Source organism: Rattus rattus, chromosome 6 (assembly GCF_011064425.1).
Source record: "Rattus rattus isolate New Zealand chromosome 6, Rrattus_CSIRO_v1, whole genome shotgun sequence".
Lineage (NCBI taxonomy): Eukaryota > Metazoa > Chordata > Mammalia > Rodentia > Muridae > Rattus > Rattus rattus.
Genome location: NC_046159.1, coordinates 110020252 through 110039220, shown reverse-complemented (window position 1 = coordinate 110039220; position 18969 = coordinate 110020252). Strand labels below are relative to the sequence as shown.

At 49.7% G+C, this 18969-nt stretch overlaps 2 protein-coding genes across 6 annotated transcripts in view; one reads left to right on the top strand and one right to left on the bottom strand.

The window, feature by feature from the left end:
- Positions 1 to 439: 439 nt before the first annotated feature.
- On the top strand, positions 440 to 11077 carry Irf5 (interferon regulatory factor 5). 4 transcript variants are annotated; one of them, XM_032906831.1, is made up of 9 exons: positions 440 to 503; positions 4998 to 5203; positions 7676 to 7865; positions 8261 to 8319; positions 8803 to 8848; positions 9022 to 9279; positions 9491 to 9883; positions 9970 to 10088; positions 10302 to 11077. In XM_032906831.1, exons 2-9 carry the CDS (start codon positions 5009 to 5011, stop codon positions 10545 to 10547), a joined length of 1506 nt encoding a protein of 501 aa, XP_032762722.1. In that variant the 5' UTR covers positions 440 to 503; positions 4998 to 5008; the 3' UTR covers positions 10548 to 11077. The 4 variants fall into 4 exon arrangements, 3 of the variants coding, with proteins under 3 accessions (XP_032762722.1, XP_032762723.1, XP_032762721.1); XM_032906832.1 differs by lacking the exon at positions 440 to 503 and adding an exon at positions 1508 to 1662; XR_004388326.1 differs by lacking the exon at positions 440 to 503 and having other exon boundaries at positions 4705 to 5203; positions 9987 to 10088; positions 10302 to 10407.
- A 4480-nt stretch (positions 11078 to 15557) lies between these two features.
- Tnpo3 (transportin 3) overlaps positions 15558 to 18969 on the bottom strand; it is a 75644-nt gene continuing 72232 nt past the window's right edge. For both annotated transcript variants that reach the window (XM_032906827.1, XM_032906828.1), the window contains 2 exons: positions 17425 to 17521; positions 15558 to 15874 (listed from right to left, as the gene is read on the bottom strand). In XM_032906827.1, the coding sequence (XP_032762718.1) occupies positions 17461 to 17521 (61 nt within the window). In that variant the 3' untranslated portion in view covers positions 15558 to 15874; positions 17425 to 17460. The remainder of the gene's footprint in view (positions 15875 to 17424; positions 17522 to 18969) is intronic.

Here is an 18969-nt window from a genome sequence, read left to right as displayed (position 1 = left end):
GTCACATGGTGAGTTGGAGCCATCTGGAGGGCTAGTGTTAAGGCTGAGGAGACAGAGTGGCCCAAGATAAGATGAAAGGGAGCTCTCGGTCGCCTCAAAATGCCCTGGAGTGTGGCTCCATTGACGCCGGTACGCAGCGGATTTCCAGCTCCAGGCAGGCACGGACTAGGTGGGGACAGGGTGTCTGGGGACTGAGTGATGGGTGACTCTGTCTCTCTGGACTCCCAAAGGAACCCGGCGAGGGGCCCCGAGCCGTCTGCGGTCTCGCGGAGGCCCCGGGCCTCCTTGCGATGGGCGGTGGACCGCTCAGTGCAGGGGCGCGGGGGTGGCGGCGAGGGGCGAGGCGGGCGGGGCGGGGGGCGCTGCCCAGGCGGGGGGCGGCGCGATGCGGAAGTGCAGGGGAGGGGCCGGGCGACCCGCGGGCGGCGCAGCTCGGCGAGAGCTCAGCTCGGCCGCAGCGCCAGGCCGGGGCTCCAGGCTCCCCGCGGGCGCACGGCAGACAGGTAGGTCCCGGGGCTGTGGGCTGTGTTGGGCCCCGTGCCCCGAGGGCGGTGGGAGCGGTCCGGGGCTACTGCCAAGCCACCGCTCCGACCCACGGCGACCTGTGCGCCGGGGGCACCTGCCAGCAGAGCCGGCGGGGTCGGGATCCCGCTCCTCCGTGGTGGGCGATTGTCGCAGGCAGCGCCGGGCCAGCGCGAACGTCTCCAAAGCGCTCCACGCCGGGCCAGCTCGGAGTGCTGCGCTCCGGCCGCCATCGTTCCGCATGCGCGGGGAAAGTCCCGAGGGCCCAGTGGACATCCTCCCTGCGCCTCGCCGGGGTCAAGGATGCGAAGTGCCTTGTCGAAGTCTGAACAGGACCACTGAGAAGCGAGGCTCGGACCCCGACCCTTTTGGCGCACAGCTCGGCCCTCCTTCCCGGCCACACCTCACTTTTTCTACTAAAGAGGTTGAGGTTTCAAGCAGTCATCCCTCCCAAGGATCTTAAAGCCAAGGACAGGAATCTGTGGGAATAGAGTTTAAGGGAAGACGATGTCAAATAGAGGCGACGCTCCTTGGCTTGTGGCTCAAAAGGGACGCCAATTTTCTTAGCAGTCGGGAAGAATCGGGGCAGGGGGTGCGTAATGCTTGACGGCCTGCCCTTGCACTTAAGAAGGAAACAACTAAGAATCTGTGCGTGAAGGGAAAGTGTTTGTAGTTTGGCCGGACTCAGACGGAGAGATGTCCCAGGCTAGCATCCGACCTCGGTACAGATGTCTCCCAGACCTTAGGTGTTTCTCGAACCCCCAGAGGACCCAGAGCGGGTACCCAGTAGCAGGGGTGTAAGTGGGGGGTTTTCCTGGCCTCCTCTTGGCATAATAGGGCGGACAGGTCGCCGGCCAGAGGAGCGGACCAGGGACGGATACTAAGCCAGTTCCTTGCGGTGACTCCAGGGGCTGACCCAGCTGCCACCACTACTACCACCGCCACCATCCCCGCCGGCGTTATATCCCGGGTGGAGTCTGCAGGGATCGGCCTGGCCTGAACTCCAAAGTGGGGATAAGTGAACAGGACCAGAAAGGATGTGGGCCGGGCCGACCAAGGCTAGATGAAGGCCCTCGCATGAGGACCTGTAATAGTATCGGTCCCTACTCCCTAAGCTCCTGGCTAAAGACTAGGGAAGAGGTAGGTAGGAGACTACTCCTATTAACTAAAAGTCCTTCGGGGCTTTCCCTTGCGCTCTGGCCTTCCCCCAACCTGCCCCTGGGAGGAAGCCGAGAGAGGGTTCTTCCTGCCGCACCTGCTGCCCCAGAATCTCTGCCTGTGTGCGCTCCGAAGGGGCAGGGCCCCAGGTGTGTCGCTCACCTGGAGAGGGCGGGATTTATGCTCATGCCTAGTGCAGGTAACCCTTTGCCGCTGCCTTATCTGGATGTAGGGCTTAGAACCAGACAACTCCGAGAGACAGGAATGGGGGTGGGGGGTGGGTTGAAGCTCTGGTACTATTACCTCCATTAAGGCAGCATTTCCACACCAGCCCTCCAGAGTTCTCAGTGATCTGACTGCCCAGGCAGCCTCTCCTGGGATTTCATGACCCTGGGGTGAGCGGTGGGGATTCTCCATCCCAGCCGGGATTCAAGGGTTCCTTCTATGCCTCATCACATGTGGGATGCTTCCTGAGGTCTTCAGCAGTCCATGCCCATTTTGACATGGAAGATGGTGGGGGCTCTGTTCGTTTTTCCTTTATAGGGCTCATAGCCAGACATCTCAGTCTGGGTGTCGCTTGCTCTTACTCCAAACCTCCAGATGCAGAAAAGAGCAGCCATGTTTAGACACTGCAATTGAAAACTGGCAGGCCTAGGATCTGACTCAGATCGCTAAGCCTTTCTTTGGGCAGGAGGGAGCTTCTGTGAGGTGGATGCTGAATTTGGTCCTGGCTCAGGGAAGCTTCTGCAGATCTAGCTGCAGGCAGAGCCTTCTGCCTCCAGATGAACGCACGGTCTGGTTGCAGCCTGACTTGCTGTGGGGGTCCATTCTCTATGTCACTACTCCATTGGAAAGGACTGCCACTTCCTAACACTGAGGCCAGAGCAACAATTTCCAAACCTTTCTCCGAATTTAACTCATCATTATCAGGCTGAGACAGAAAGGGACAATGGTCCTTGACTCCCTCTCGGTCCCTGAAGCACAGAGCAGGGCAGTGAGTTTTCTTTCTGCTCTTCCTGTCCATGCTACTCTTGGCTGGCTGCGGGCCTGACACACACACACACACACACACACACACACACACACTCACACTCTCTCTCTCTCTCTCTCTCTCTCTGTGTGTGTGTGTGTGTGTGTGTGTGTGTGTGTGTGTGTGTGTGTGTGTGCTGGCTGCTGGTCAACACCACCCTCCATTCTAAGATCAAAGCTGCTTGGGCGCTCTAACGACATAGGTGTCATCAGTAGGCTTGGGAGACCAAGTGTTGTAGAGGATGGGGTTGGGGGTGGGTTTGTGAGACTGGGTTTTCTCTGTGCCCCTCCCTCCATCAGACCACAAGTCAGCCCCGTGAGTGAGTCAGATTTCTGAGTTGTCCTAGCAGGGCCACTTTCATTTCCCTTCGGTCAGGGTGGAGGCTGGTGTGGAAAGAGGAACTAAGCCACCTCTTCTTAAGCTTGGGGGCAGGGCTGGGAGCCTTTCCACCCTCTCTGTCCAGAGCCGGTGCTACTCTCCGTGGGTCTCAGGCAGCTGAGGTACGCACTGCTCTGCAGTCTGTAGACGCTCTGCTAGCCTGGATGTGGCATGTAGCAGCCACAACCCAAAAGATGCTAGGTGGGGAATTGCAGGGGAAACTGAGGCTCCATGCTGCAAAACCCAAGTAAGCATGCTCAGTTTTGTTCTTTAACCTGCTGAATGAGAGACTGTCTTCCTAGGAGCTGCTGGCACAGTGGCCTCCCTCTTCTCTGTCTCTGACTCCCCCACCCCCACTCCAGTCCAAGAGTTCAAGTCAAGAACATGGGCAAGGGAAGGAGAGAGCTTCCGGGGAGGGAAGATGGGCAAGAGGGTGCCCTAGTCTTGTTGTAGGTTCTGTCAGGAGGAGAAGGAGCAGGTAGAGGGAAGGGCACCAGCATTTCATGGGTCCTGTGGACCTAATTCTAGTGAGACAGAGCCTGTGGCCTGCCACCGTGCTTACCTCCAATGGGAAACTGCTGCTGGGGATCTTGCCTTTGAGTATTCAGTTCCCAGATGTAAGACCCTCAACTTATATTTATAACAATCCTTTAATGTACCGGAGCTGGGCAGATATCTACCCTTTATGCTATATATATATGTCTACTTCCCCATCAGGAAACCCACCATGCTCCATCCTGGCTGCTCCAATTGGCCAGCCCTCATGGCCATGTTTCCACGACTCACCTACCCCTTGGCATATTCTCCTCCACCTTCTCTCTCTTCTCCCCCGTGGTCCTTCTCAGACCCCCAGCCTGGGAACCAAAACTCTGCCTACCTCCCTTCTGCTCAGTTCTGACTGTAGGCATCTTTATTCACCAATCGGGGACAACTTGGGCGGTGGGTGTCAGGGCTACATAGCATCACTTGGGGCAGCAGCATAAGAATCTCCTCCCCTCTGGGAGGCCAACCAGGTCAGTATTTAGCATTAGAAAACCAAAGCTTAACAGGAAGCTGTTAGACCTTGGTGGGCACTTCCTGCCACTGTGTGTGGCACAGGTCTGTAAACAGGAGCACTGAATGGATGTGAGGGAAGGAGCAGGCACCAGACACACGGCCATTGCCGGCTTCAGGGTGACACCATGTAAGCTGGGCACCCGGTGTCACTGGATTAGTGGGATTTCTATAAAGAGGTTACGGGGGAAGAAAGCTTCATTCCTGAGAGAACTGAGAAGAAACACTAGAACTACGAGTGATCGAAAGGCCCAAAACTCCAAGTCCTGCAAATGAACCCATCCCTAACCCCTCTCACACGGTCTGCTCCTGTCTAAGGCTGGCTTGTGTTGGAAGCCTGAGACAGGAGTCTAGTTTAGAGGATGTGTTAGGGAGGGGGAAGGGCAGTTTCAGGGGTAAGCAGTTGGTTAAGCTGCAGAGGGAAAAACTGAGCAGATTCAGGAACAGATAAGGCATGGTGGAATAGCCAACCCCAGAGAAGTACTTGTCACCCCTGCTAGCCCACCTCCATGCCCGGCGAGCTAGCTTTGACTGTGCTGTGACTTCACAGAGATGGGTGGCTTGACCCAGGCAATAAGACACCTGGACACTTTTCTAGTGAAGCAGTAGCTGGGTACTGATTGCGTTCAAGAAGGGGTGGTCCATCGTATGAATGTGCCCACAGCATCCATTAGCACAGAGGTTTCCTTCTCCCCTAACAGAAATCACAGGTTGAGTGAACTGTGACAAGAAACTGAGGTAGCCTTGACCTCAGACACCTAGATGGACTGGGGAGCTCGGCCACACAGCCTCTCCACCCAGGGCACGGGGCGTCTTCCTATCAATTTGCAGAGCTGTGCTTTGCTTTCTCCCACAGAGCCCTTTGCCATGAACCAGTCAGCCCCAGGGATTCCCACACCACCCCGCCGTGTGAGGCTGAAGCCCTGGCTGGTGGCCCAGGTGAACAGCTGCCAGTACCCAGGGCTCCAGTGGGTCAACGGGGAAAAGAAACTCTTCTATATCCCCTGGCGCCATGCTACAAGGCACGGTCCCAGTCAGGATGGAGACAACACCATCTTCAAGGTAAGCCATGGATAAGGTGCTGCCTGGACTTCGGGGGCAGCCCCTCCCTAGGGAAGAGCCCTCTGGAGTGGAGAGGGGCACCAGTATCTCCTGCCAGTAACAGTGCTCAGGGGATCCCACACCCAGACTCAGGGACACAGGACCGCCTTTTCTAACTTGTAGCCTAGGGCAAGGTGGGGATGGAAGGTCTCTGGGAGGCCATCCTGTAACTCCGTGTAGCATTCCTTGTTCTTGATTTACTGTTACACAGGACTACACATTACACATACTATAACACATGCCCCAAGTGAATTTACCAACTCCTCTTTTGGTTTTGGTCTGGGTTTTCAGTCGGGGTCTCACTAGATAATGCTCAGTTGACCAGACTCACTTGTGTAGTCAAAGCTGGCTTGACATGTCATCCTCCTGCCTCAGCCTCCCAAGTGCTGAGATTATAGACGTGTGCCACCGTGTCCAACAAGCCCTAAGCCTGGACAGACCCTACACCAAGTTTTACACCAGAATATATAATGTTTAAGGTTTGTAGGTATACGACAGGCAAAGTGGGAATCTAGTCACATTTAAGAATGTTTATGTTTTGAGATAGGATCTCCCTATGTATTCCTGGTTGGCCTGGAACTCACTATGTGTATGAGAATGGCCTTAAACTTGTGGTGGTCCCTTACCTGTACCTCCGGGTGTTGGGACTACAAGCATGTGCCACCACACCTAGCTAACCTTCCAAAGAAATCTTTGTGCTAGGGATCAAGGTTATCCTTGCTCGTGCCATGACACATTCTGTCACTAAGGGACAGCCCCCACCCCCATACTTTATTTATTTACCATTTTATATTTCTTGAAACATTCTTGCATGGCCCAGGCTGGCCTCAAACGTGTTATGTAGCTGACTCTGGCCTTGAACTTCTGATAATTCAGCCTCCATCTCTGAAGTGCTTGGATGGACTACGGATATTCATCAAGACATTCAACCCACACATATGTTTGAATTTCTTTTTTTCTTACTGGTTTATGGGGAGTGTGCAGGCACCACAGTATGTGTGTGGAGGTCAGAGGTCAACTTGGAAGAGTTGATTCTCTCCTTCCACAGTGTGAGTTCCAGGGATCAAACTCAAGCTGTCAGGCGGGGTAGCAAGTGGCTTTGTGTGTAGAGCGATTTCACTGGCCCACACATACTGATTTGTAACCTGCGTCTTGTCAGCCGATCTCAGGACTAGCTTTCCTTTCCAAGAAACATCTGCATCACCTTTGTGACCATTGAATAATCCTCTGGAAGGATTCAGTACAACTCAGTCCTCCAGTCCCATTTCTGTACACTTCAGGCTGTTTTAGATGCATGATTTCTCCTAAATTCTACCCTTTGTTTTAATGGTCAGATTAGGTCTAGACTTTGGAGTTTAATAAAATTGTTCTCTTTGGACTCAAAGAGATGCTGATTTTAAAACCTTTGGAATCCTATCTTTTAGCCTTTTAACTTAATCCTTACCACAATGTGTGTGTGTGCATATTTCTATATTCTATATAGTTCTATCAAAATTAAGTTGCTAGTTTAAAGAGAAGAAACACAATCCCGACATCACCAAATTGTCATGCAAAAATAATATTAATTGGGGTGAGGGTCAGAGGTTAGGAGGCTGGGCTTAGCAAATGTGAGGCTCCATTCCATCCGTAGCACAACAGCAACAACAATAACAACAATGTTGATGCTAGTTGGGCTGGAGGCCCTATAATCCCAGCACTTGGGAGATGGAGGCAAGTGGATTGATCAAGAGTTCAAAGCCACCCCTGGCCATTTAACAAGTTTGCGTCAACCTGGGCTATATTAGGCAGTGTCTCAAAAGAACAAAAGAAGAAGGAGGAGTGGGGGAGGAGGAAGGAAGAGGAGGAAGAAGGAGAAAAAGAAGAAGGAAGAAGGAGAAAGAGAGGAAGAAGAAGAGGAAGAAGAAGAAGAAGAAGAAGAAGAAGAAGAAGAAGAAGAAGAAGAAGAAGAAGAAGAAGAAGAAGAAGAAGAAGAAGAAGAAGAAGAAACAACAACAGCAAGAATAACATTGATGTATGCCTACATGTGGGTAGAGTTCGGAGTACCTTAAAGATGTTGACTCCTTGAGTCTTCTCAGGTACTGTCAAGGAGGATCCAAAACAGAGGCAGCTTGATTTTTGGTCTGCCTGGCTTCAAACCCAGCCTGGCTCCAAGTTACAAGCTCTCTTCTCTACCGCGTTTTCTCCTGTTCCTTTGAGATTGTACCTGTTTACTCTCCTAGCAACAGAGCAGAATCCTAGTAGAATTCACTGAGTTTGTCTGAACTGTGAGGGTTGAACAAAGTCTGGTCTTATCCACCTAACAAGCCTGTCTGGCAAGGCTTAGCCTGGTGGGCAAAATTCTTAGCATTGACTGCTCTAGGACAAGAGAAGTCGCTAGGGCCTCAGTGACAGTTAAGGTCCCCTGTAATCTGCAGTCCTCTTTTCCTTCCATAGGCCTGGGCTAAAGAGACAGGGAAGTACACGGAGGGTGTGGATGAGGCTGACCCAGCCAAATGGAAGGCCAACCTGCGCTGTGCCCTTAACAAAAGCCGTGACTTCCAGCTGTATTATGATGGCCCTCGAGACATGCCACCTCAGCCCTACAAGATCTACGAGGTCTGCTCCAATGGCCCTGCTCCCACAGGTATAATGCCTGGCCCTGTGTGACCATCTGGAAAGCTGTGACCTCTGGGTACAGGAAAACCCAAGGCCCTTCCAGCCAGGGCTCCAGGGTGTACCGCAGTGGCTGTGCTAGGTCATAATCCCAGGGCTCCTGTAAATCATCTAGGATTGGGACAAGGGCTCCAGGTGCTTCTTCCTTACCACTGCCCTTGCTCTGCGCTCTTGGCTTCAGGGGAGGCCTTTGTCTGCTGCTTCTTGATGCCAGCTCCTTTGACTTGCTCATATATGGGCAGCTTCATGGGTGACATAGGCCTCGGGAGTTTGGGCAACCTCTGGCTGCTCAGATGGAGCCACAGCCTACCCTGGCTCTTTGATCACTGACTTCCTGCCTTGCTCTCTCTCTCTCTTGACCTGCAGAGTCCCAGCCCACAGATGATTATGTTCTGGGAGAAGAGGAGGAAGAGGAAGATGAAGAGGTGTGTGGGGAAGAGTGGTGGGAAGGGGCTGCACTCACCAAGCTCCTGTACTCAGTAAGCTCCGATGAGGCTGGGCCTGGTGGGGGTCTCTGCTGCCCTACCCTGCCTTAGGATTGAGCACCTCCTTCCTCTGTAGCCCATTGTCCTCTACAGCTCTTCTTTGGGTCATCCTTTGATGGTTCTGAAGAACAGGGTCCCATCTTGTCCCTCCTAGGGCTATATTGTTGCATAGTGTGTCACATGTCTACCTGACCTCCACAACAGCTGGGTTTGGTGGGTAGGTACTGTTAGCTGCAGAATGCACATTTGGAAATGGGGACACCGACTGCTTCTATGACCTGTTGAGGATGGCAGATCTGGGCCCAGCAGCAGAGGCTGGCCTCCACTGAGCCAAAGCTGAGGGGACTGCCTTTTGTTGAACACCATTTCCTCAGCATCGGACCAATTTAATAACCTGTCCTCCCTTCCCTCCTCCTCTGCCAGGCTTCCCTTCAGCTCCAGAGAATGCTACCAGGCCTGAGTATCACAGGTGGGGCGGGGCGGTGGTGTGGTTGGGGGTGGGGTATGTATCGTAAGAAGTAAGGGGTATTCTTGGTACGTGAGAGGGCACTAAGAGGCTATGGGAGTCAAGTCTGGGAGTCGGGTGTGGGAGATCGTTCTTAGAGGTGGCATTAACAGCTGTGTCCACCCCATCCTCTGCAGAACCTGTGCTACCTGGGCCTCCCATAGCACCCTATTCCTTACCCAAAGAAGACACCAAGTGGCCACCTGCTCTCCAGCCACCTGTAGGGCTGGGTCCCCCTCCCCCAAACCCAAATCTCCTGGCCCCTCCCTCTGGAGATTCTGCTGGCTTTAGGCAGCTTCTCCCTGAGGTCCTGGAGCCTGGACCCCTGGCTTCCAACCAGCCCCCTACAGAACAACTCTTGCCTGACCTGCTCATCAGCCCCCACATGCTGCCTTGTAAGGACCTTGGTGGGCCAGGCGGGTTGGCAGGGCGGACTAGTGGGGGTAGGGCAGGGTGGCATGGAAGGAGGATGGTGAAGAAAAGCTTTCAGGCCAGTCTTCCTGGGTCAAGGGTGAACTGGGAAGGCTGGGGAAGCTGGGTCTAGCACCTGGCTGCTGAGTAGCCATGAGGGTCACAGCCAGGGCAACCGGATTCTCTGCTCCACAGTGACTGACCTGGAGATCAAGTTCCAGTACCGGGGACGTCCACCTCGGGCCCTCACCATCAGCAACCCACAAGGCTGCAGGCTCTTCTATAGCCAGCTAGAGGCTACCCAGGAGCAAGTGGAACTCTTTGGCCCTGTGACCCTGGAGCAAGTTCGCTTCCCTAGCCCAGAGGACATCCCCAGTGACAAGCAGCGCTTCTATACGAACCAGCTGCTGGATGTCCTGGACCGAGGGCTCATCCTGCAGCTGCAGGGCCAGGACCTGTATGCCATCCGTCTGTGCCAGTGTAAGGTGTTCTGGAGTGGGCCCTGTGCCTTGGCCCATGGTTCCTGCCCCAACCCCATCCAGCGGGAAGTCAAGACAAAGCTCTTTAGCCTAGAGCAGTTTCTCAATGGTGAGGTCCATTCTGTGCTCCTCCTGGCTGCCCCTCACTCAGGATAGGGTTGTAACCGCTAACTAAAGGCCTTAATCTTGATGCAGAACTCATCCTGTTCCAGAAGGGCCAAACCAATACCCCACCACCTTTTGAGATCTTCTTTTGCTTTGGAGAAGAATGGCCTGACCTCAAACCCCGAGAGAAGAAGCTCATTACTGTACAGGTGTGTTCCTAGCCAGCTCTGATGCAGCTTGAATAGGAGACATGGGGCTAGGCTCTTGGCCCAGGGTAGGGGTGGGGCCCTCTGGGCCATGACGCCTTGGTTGCTAGGACTGAAGGAGACTGTCTACCATCTGCTTCCGGATGTCTTCATGCCCAGCTGGGTTGAACAGCCCTACCACAGCTCTCCTTGTCTTGTTTCCTCTTTGCTTCCCAGGTGGTACCTGTCGCAGCCCGGTTGCTGCTGGAGATGTTCTCAGGAGAGCTTTCTTGGTCAGCAGACAGCATTCGGCTGCAGATCTCAAACCCGGATCTCAAAGACCACATGGTAGAGCAGTTCAAAGAGCTCCATCACATCTGGCAGTCCCAGCAGCGCTTGCAGCCCATGGTCCAGGCCCCTCCTGTGGCAGGCCTTGATGCTGGCCAGGGGTCCTGGCCCATGCACCCAGTTGGCATGCAATAGTGAGGTTACAGATGGCGGCTGACTTGGACTTCCTTGGGCAGCTGTGTAGACTGACATAGCCATGTAGTAGCCCCAGCAGGCCTGGCTGGCTGCAGGATTCTCAGTCTCCAGAAGAAAGGCCTGAGGTTGCATTTTCCCTAAACATTTTCTATTTGAACACTTCCTTCTGGTGATTTCTCTAATATGACTGTCTCTGAAGAAATAAAGTCAGCAGCCCCAGTGGGAGGCAGGAAACATCACTAGTCTGAGGCCTTCACTACACAGGTCCAGTTACCACAGGGCAATCAACTTTTAGGTTGCCCCAATTCCTCCAGCAAAACCTGCCAAGGAGTGTTGTGGGGCTTCTGCAGAGAATGGGCCTGATTTGGGGGTTCCCTAGTTTGAACCTTTCTCATCATCCTTAGGACAGGGATTTTACCAGGCATTTGGGCTGGCAGCTACCCTCCTTCTGAGTCTAAGAAGCTGGGGCAGAAAGAAGAATTTAATATATTTTTGGATTAATAAATGTTAAAAGCAGGTCTGCCCATTTATCAGCTGTTTCCAGCGTCAGTGGCTTGTGCTGGGCTGTTGACTTGCCAGTGGGCCTGGCTCCAGTGCCTGTCCTCTGGCAGCGGTGCCTGGCTCAGGAGTTGGGGAGGCCCTGCCCTCCTGTCAGTGAGTTAGCTGGGCCTTCACACTCACCCGGCTTAGCTTTCGAGGAGGAAGCAGACAAAAGTGGAATTCTGAATGTGTGCTGTCTAAAAACTGTCCAAACCTTCCCAGAGGAGAATGAAGAAATAATAATTGGGGTTCTAGCCACACTTCAGGCCATCAAAACCTGGGATTTTAAAAAATTTAATATTTTTAAAAATATTTTCTGAGACCAGACTGGCCTTAAACTTGTGGTATTAACCAAAGCTGTCTTTGAACTTCTGATCCTCTATTCTTGCTTCTGTTTCCTGAGTATGGGATAATCTATTAGCCTAAGTGTGGTCAAGGGCACAGGTTCGACTACCTGTAACACACATTCAAAACAAAAAAGGTTTAGCTGGATGTGATGTCTCATGCCTGTATTCCCAGCACAAGGGAAGCTAAGACAGGAAGCTCAGCAGTTCAAAGCCAGCCTAGAACAGGTAGCCTACAGTAAGAGCTGAATATGTTTAAAAAACAAGTCTTGTCTTTTTGAATGTGCTACTGATATTAGGATATTATTAGGATATTACACGCAAATTGGTGGCTCACGCTCACCACTGGAATCTGGCTCAGGAATAATATTCTAGTCCAAACAATTGTTTTAGCTTTTTTTTTTTTTTTTTTTTTTTTTTTTTTTTTTTTTGTAGAGAGGGGTGGCAGGTGGCAGTGGCATGGTCTATTATGTAGCCCTAGCCGTCCTGGAGTTTGCTCTGTAGACCAGGCTGGCTTTGAACTCAGGAGATACCATCTGCCTCTGCTTCCAGAGATGGGATTAAAGTTATGTGTGCCAACCTGCCTGGGACACTTCATCTTTATATTATGTAAGACTTTATACATTTGTGAATATAGAAAATAATGGTATGAAAACCTCTATACCAATTTTAAAGATTATCACTGCAACTCCCATCCAGGCTCCCTACGGTGGTTATTTTGAATACTAGAAATAGCATTTCATGTATATTCTCCTAAAACCATTTCCCCCAGCCCTGGGGGATGCTCTAAGGTTGTGACCTACCACTGAGCTAAAACCCCCAGCTATTACCTTTCCTTTAAAGAAAAAAAAATATTTTTCCTCTGAAGAAATTCTCTTATCAAGTATCCAATTTATGAGGCTAGAGAGATGGCTGCCAATAAAGTGCTCACAAAGACCCAACTTTGGATTCCCAGCCTACTGTACAAGAGAGAGGGAGGGAGGGAGGGAGGGAGAGAGGAGAGAGAAAAGAAAAAAAAAATGTCAGGCACTAAGGTATATGTTGTCATTAGGAAGCAGAACAAGGGAGTCCCTGAGTCTCACTGGTCCAGGTTCTATGATATCTCGTCTCTAAGGAGACTGTCCACCACTGGCCTCCACATGTTTACCCACATTCACATGAGCACGTACCCAGTAGTCACACACAATCTAGTGCTCATAAATTTAAGGCAGCCAGAGGACTTCTATTCTCTGTTAGTGGTTTAACAGCACTGTTCCAGATTGTACCTGTTGGGTGACATATTTTTTGTGTTGCTGGGGTCCTGACACTTGATGGGACTCAGGTTGTGATTTTGACTACAGATGAGTTATTTGAATTTCCAACATTGGCTCTTAAACTAACACAATGAGGGCCAGAGACATGGCTCAGGCAGTAAAGGTGCTGGCCATCAAGTCTCATGGTTCAATCCCAGGAACCTACATGGTAGAGCTGTCTCCAGAGTTGTCCTCTCCTGTGTGTGTGCTGTGGTACACACTCCCCTCTTCATGTCATAATAAATTCATGAAACCAAATAATGCAACGAAAAGCTAGCTTTGTATACACTTCTCTTTCTGCTAGGTACTGGTAAAAATGTCCTGGACATTTGGGAATGTCTTACCAACAGAGCATACTCTCAAATGTGATTTTTCGTTAACCTGACAGGTGAAAAAAAATACCTCATTCCCATTTCCTATCTCGAGCAAGGATGAGGAACTTTTCCAATGGTTACATGGTCTATGCAGACTTTTAAAAAGTTAAATGGAACTGGTGAGCTAGCTAGGTAAGGCTCACTGTGCCAGCTCCACCCGAGTCTGAGGTCTGGAAGCTGCGGATGGCTGTGCCCCCATATCATACATACACAGTAATAGTAGGCTGGAGAAGTAAGCTCAGCATAGGCTGAGTGCTTCCACAGGAAGCCTTCAGGTCCTCTCCAGCTGCCACAGGAAGAGCAGCAGCAGACGTGGAGCACACACAGACTGAACAGATTCCCAGCACTTTGGGAGGACGAGGATGACAGTCAGGTCGAAGTCATTCCACAGCTATCGAGACCCTGTCTCAAAGCAGAAACTGTCACCTTCCAGTAAACACTTTAGTTTTAAATTTGTGGAAAAGCTTCTAAAATAAAACGCTTCACACTACTTCTACCTAAATAAGATTTAACTCCTTTGGTTGGACTTTTTTGTTTTGTTTGGATTTTCAGGACAGGGTTTCTCTGTGTAGCCCTAGCTGTCCTGGGACTCACTCTATAAATGACCAGGCTGGCCTCCCAAGAACTGGCATTTAAAGTGTAAGGCACCACCACTCAGCTAGGATTCATTATTATTATGTTTTTTTTTTAAAAAAACAAGCTTTTTTTTTTTTTTTTTTGGTTTTTTTTCTGAGCTGGGGACCGAACCCAGGGCCTTGCACTTCCTAGGCAAGCGCTCTACCACTGAGCTAAATCCCCAACCCCAAAACAAGCTTTTTAAAAAAAAGATTTATTTCATGTATGAGTACACTGTAGCTGTCTTCAGACACCAGAAGAGGGCATCGGATCTCATTCCAGATGGTTGTGAGCCACCATGTGGTTGCTGAGAATTGAACTCAGTACCTGAGGAAGAGCAGTCAGTGCTCTTAACCGCTGAGCCATCTCTCCAGCTCGGATTCATTATTTCTTAACTCCCACTCTTTGGGCTTCAGGATCCCATCCAAAATAATGTATTTGGTTATTAAGTTTTTACCTCCTGGTCTGTGAGGTTTTGATACTGGTGGTTCTAAGTACAGAGGCCACAGAGTTGTCCCCCCATGCAGTGTGCATCCTCAGCTTATGTGCACTTGTATTTGGATGTGAGCGCACAGCTCGTTCCCACTGAGGCTGTATGGAAGGTGAGGTGCAGCCCAGCAGCTCCCTGTAACTGTTTGGTTTTTCTGTGTCTGGCCCAGTTCCCGAATAGTGACACGGAGGCTTATTTACCAGCTAAGATCTACACCACACACTAGGCTTGGTCCCCAACAAGTTCTATTAACCCAATTACACTACTCAGTCTGCCATGGAGTTGGTTACCTCTCAGTTTATACGTCCAACTTCCTCCACATCTCAGTGGCTAATCTCTCAAGCCTGACTCTTCCCAAGTTCCGACCTCTCTCCCAGACAGTCCACCTTACTACCCTGCCTGGCTATAGGCTGCTTAGCTCTTTATTGACAGGTGATGCTTTACGCAGTGAGCAAGAGACTATCCCTACCAGACATGCCCTTAAAGCTCTCTGCTCAGACGCCCATCACTTCTGAGCAGTGAGTAGTGAATGGAAATAAACACACTGGTAAAATTTGAAAAATTGGTTTTTATTTTTTTTTCTTTTTTCTGGTTTTTTTATTTTTATTTTTTTTTGGTGCTGTTGATTTATTCATAAGATGGCCACACACAGGACAGAACAGTGCCCTTGAAGGCAATTAATTTTCACACTTTTTTAGCAAAATACAGGTAGCCCTGTAAATACATTCCCTTCATACTCTCGCTCTCTTTTTAATCCCCTCCCACCCCATATTTGTGGATGAATAATCAAGAGAGAGGGAGAGAGAAGAGAGAAGAGAGAAGAGAGAAGAGAGGAGAGAGAGAGAGAGAGAGACAGAGAGAGAGACAGAGAGAGAGAGAAGAGAAGAGAAGAGGAGAGGAGAGAGGGAAAGGTTTACTACACATTTGTCCTCTCCGCCCTCCCCAGTTTGGCTTTTCTCCCCAAAGCTGATGACGAAGACGTGTGGACTGGAGTGGAGTTAGCAACTCGATAGGATCAGGGTTGGGCTCGCCTTGGCTGGTCCTGACTACCATCCCTAACCATGATATAAGCACAACAGGCTCCTTGTCTGGGCGGCTCTAAAGGTGGAGGAACTGGGGAGAGCGTTTCCTCTGTTCACCTGTGTTTAAAGGAGGGAGAGCAGACGCTATTCCCGCGTTTCCCTAAGGTAAGGGTCTGTCTCAGACAGCTCTCACTGCCATGTCTCCGTGTGCACTGCATGCTGGTGTGTGTCTGTCACGTGTGTGCTGTCATGTGTGTCTGTCATGTGTGTGCATCTTCTGCTGCCAGTGCGAATTTCAGTTCTGGTTTCATCTCAGCTTTCCTTTTTTAAAAATTTTCTTTTCTTTCTTTTTTTCTTTTTTTTTTTTTTAACTTTCCTTAAATTATTTTTCCTTTTAGAAAGAAGTTCACCAGGAAACTAGTTCCCTCCCACCACGCCGGACAGGCTGTAGCCATCCTTAAATACCACGCGCTGTTTCCCCCTCACACCCCAAACAGGGACTCCTTAGGATGCCTTGGAGGGTGAAGTCTCTCCCTGTGTGGCGGGATGGTATGGTGGTCGTGAAGGCCCCTCTGCCACAACGGAGGTTTCTGATTGTAGGACACAGTCTGGGTTGTTTTCTTCCTGTCTTCTAATGAAAAAAGACATTCCTGACAAGAGAGAAGAGACGGCCTAGTAAGCACCAGCCGAGAGTAAGCAGGGGGAGAGGGTCAGAGTCGGCCTGGAGGCAGTGCTGTGCATGTGCGCTGTGCACTCCTGTCACCCGTTACAGAACTCTGGTTAACAAACAAGCAAAACCAAAGTCTGGCTTTTTTCAACTTGCAATTCCAAGGTAACAATCACTTCACTGAGACACTGCCTACAGCATGTCTTCTGTGCTGAGCTGCAGACACTAAGGTAAAGGGTGGGAGGAGGCCAACAGTGGAATTTCCATGCAAAACCATCAGAAAAGCTCCACTTTAGTCTGTTAGTAAATACTGAGTTTTCATGAAAGATTTGATTTTGAAAGAACACTTTTTTTTTTTAAACTAACAATGGTTTAGCAATCACTATAGACTCTTTGGAAAGAATGCTATGCAGATGTGCCATCCATTACAATGGTTAAAAGCGAAGATTCTGGTACCAGAACACCTGAATTCCCCTAGTTTCTAACTGCAACAAATTGTTAAACTCTGTGACCTTCAATTCTTTGTAAGATGCATATAGTTAACAGAAAGCTGCAGAAAAGAGTCTCTTGGTTAATACATTATTATTTTTTTTTTTTTTTGTCTTTTTTTTTTCCGGAGCTGGGGACCGAACCCAGGGCCTTGCACTTGCTAGGCAAGCTCTCTACCACTGAGCTAAATCCCCAACCCCTGGTTAATACATTCAACACACAAGGAATGGTGCCCGGGCTTAGTTTAGGGCTTGATGAACACCAGCCGCCTTCATCTACATCTACATCTACAGCCGCCTTCATGCAAACCCTGACAACTTCCGATGGTTCCTTATTAAAGAGCCAACATTTAGTATCCTTTTGGGTGTGGTAAGACACTACTGAACATCACCCTGACCTACTAATGTATCTATTACAGAAACCACCAGGAAGTGCCATAGATTCTGAGTATTGTCTATCAAGACAGTAAATTCTCCTTAAGATAAAGGGCGGGCTTAGAGAACTGCCTTTCTTTGCACACTGCCACCCAGTCGTCACTCCTTTCCTTAGCTGAGCCTTTGCCTCAGATCAGAAGGGACAGCCATGGAGAAATTTCGCCATAAGGAGACAGCCAAAGGAACTTCTGCCTCCCTACATCTCCCTGGCATGTCAATCATAAAAGCAGTAAGAATAAACTGCTTGCATATTATTTCTGGCAAGTCTGAGAAGAAAAGTGTCAGGAATTGTGGTCCCCATTGTTCTCAGCAAAGTAGCAGAGGCTAAAAGTGCTGACTTGATTGTTACCAAGCACACATCAAAGTATCTAGGGAAAAAATTTTTCTGATGCAGTCTGCAATAGTTGCCGTCGTCTATGGAGTGGAAAATGGCATCCAGATACACTGATGATCAGCCTGCTCTGGCCCAGACAATCAGGGCACCTCAATACTTCAGCCGCTGAGACAGCTCAACACTAAGTTCTTCCGTGATTTGAGCCATGTCTTAAACATATTCCCAGTCTCAAACCTCCCAAGAGCCCAGAAAGAACTAGAAGTATACACGACTCACCTGATGACAGGCACAGTGCAGGAGTGTGAGCTTGAGCTATCGAAACAACCTGGTGAAGTCTCGCAAGGCCCAGCAAACTTGCTTACATTCCTCAGCACTAGAAGAGAAAAAAGGTGGATGATGGGTGGCCCTTGACTGAAAAAGGAGAGCTAACATGCCGAGGAGGCACACTGAAGATGGTTCCAACTCTGCCGGCAATGATTTTCATCCGATCTTCCCAGAACTCAGGGTAAAAATTAAGTATTACAACTGAAGATAATTATAAGCTTAGTGCTTCTCAAGGAACAGGTTCGGAGACAAACTGTTTAGGGCTGATTTCTAGCTCTTGTGTTCTTGGGCAAGACACCAATCTCAGCCTTAGTCTCTATTATCTACTTCATGTTACTCAGAGAATCAAACCCATTCATATAAAACATTTATGATAAAGGAGCAGTGAACAAAAGTGACTCAGTAAGCGTAAGTTTCTATAGCAAGACTCGACAATCCTGACACAAGTAGAAGATATCTAGATGCCCTCAAAGGAAGTTGGCCAGCAGGTCCCATGAGGCTCGGAGTATTTCAGCTCTATGAGTGTGCTCACTTAGGTCCCGAGCTTCCCGTTTTCCTTCTAGGACAGATTCTCTTTCCAAAGCCTTGTCCAGTAACTACTCTGTCAGTCATTAATTTTCCAGCTGACAGGCGGCTCAGGATCTCCTCTTGGGAGGAGGAGGAGACAGAAAGGGTTAACACACAGAAATGGAGAACAGATAAGCAGAACCTGGTCCTCAGCAGATGCTGAGGTGCCCAAGTGTTGTGGAAGCCATGCTCACCTGACTCCAGTTCTTCAAAGTTCCCTTTGTCTGAAACCCACTTTGAAGACAACTGAGAAATCTCATTCTTCTGGGTATTCTCTGAACAGCTTAGCTAACTGAACTCCAGGCGGGCTAAGCAAAAGCAATTGGAAAAGAGAGCACTCTGCACATGCTCCTGAAGGGAAGGGACTCAGGCACAGGGACTCAGACTCCCAAGAAAGCAGACTTGCCATCCTGTGCTGGTTAAACACCAGAGTGGGTAACTGTTAAGAGCTATCCAACAGAAAAATATCAAAATACCTATCTACAAATTCCCTCAACAAGTATAAAGGTCCAAAATACCAATGAAAAACCTTGACTCAGATTCTAGGAGTTGACAATAAAGTATTTTCTTTTAAGTTTTCTTCACCATAAACCCTCCATCTGGCATACTGGGGGATTGAACCCAGGGCCTTGTGTATGGGATTCAATAACTCTAACCACTGAGCTATATCCCCATGTACCTAACAAGTTTTACTAACAATGCTACATTTTTTTATATTGTATGTTATATTTCAAAGTTAACCATATGCTAAGGAAGCAGCCAAGCTCATGCCATTCATGCTCCCACTGTCAGGATGAAGGGCAAGTAGCTCACCAGAGGGTGTGTGGTGTGTTATTACAAAGAACTAAGAGAAGATGCTCAGGCATCCAGAAAAGTGCTGGAGACTCCAGATTCATTTATTATACTAATATCCTACATGTTTGAAATTGT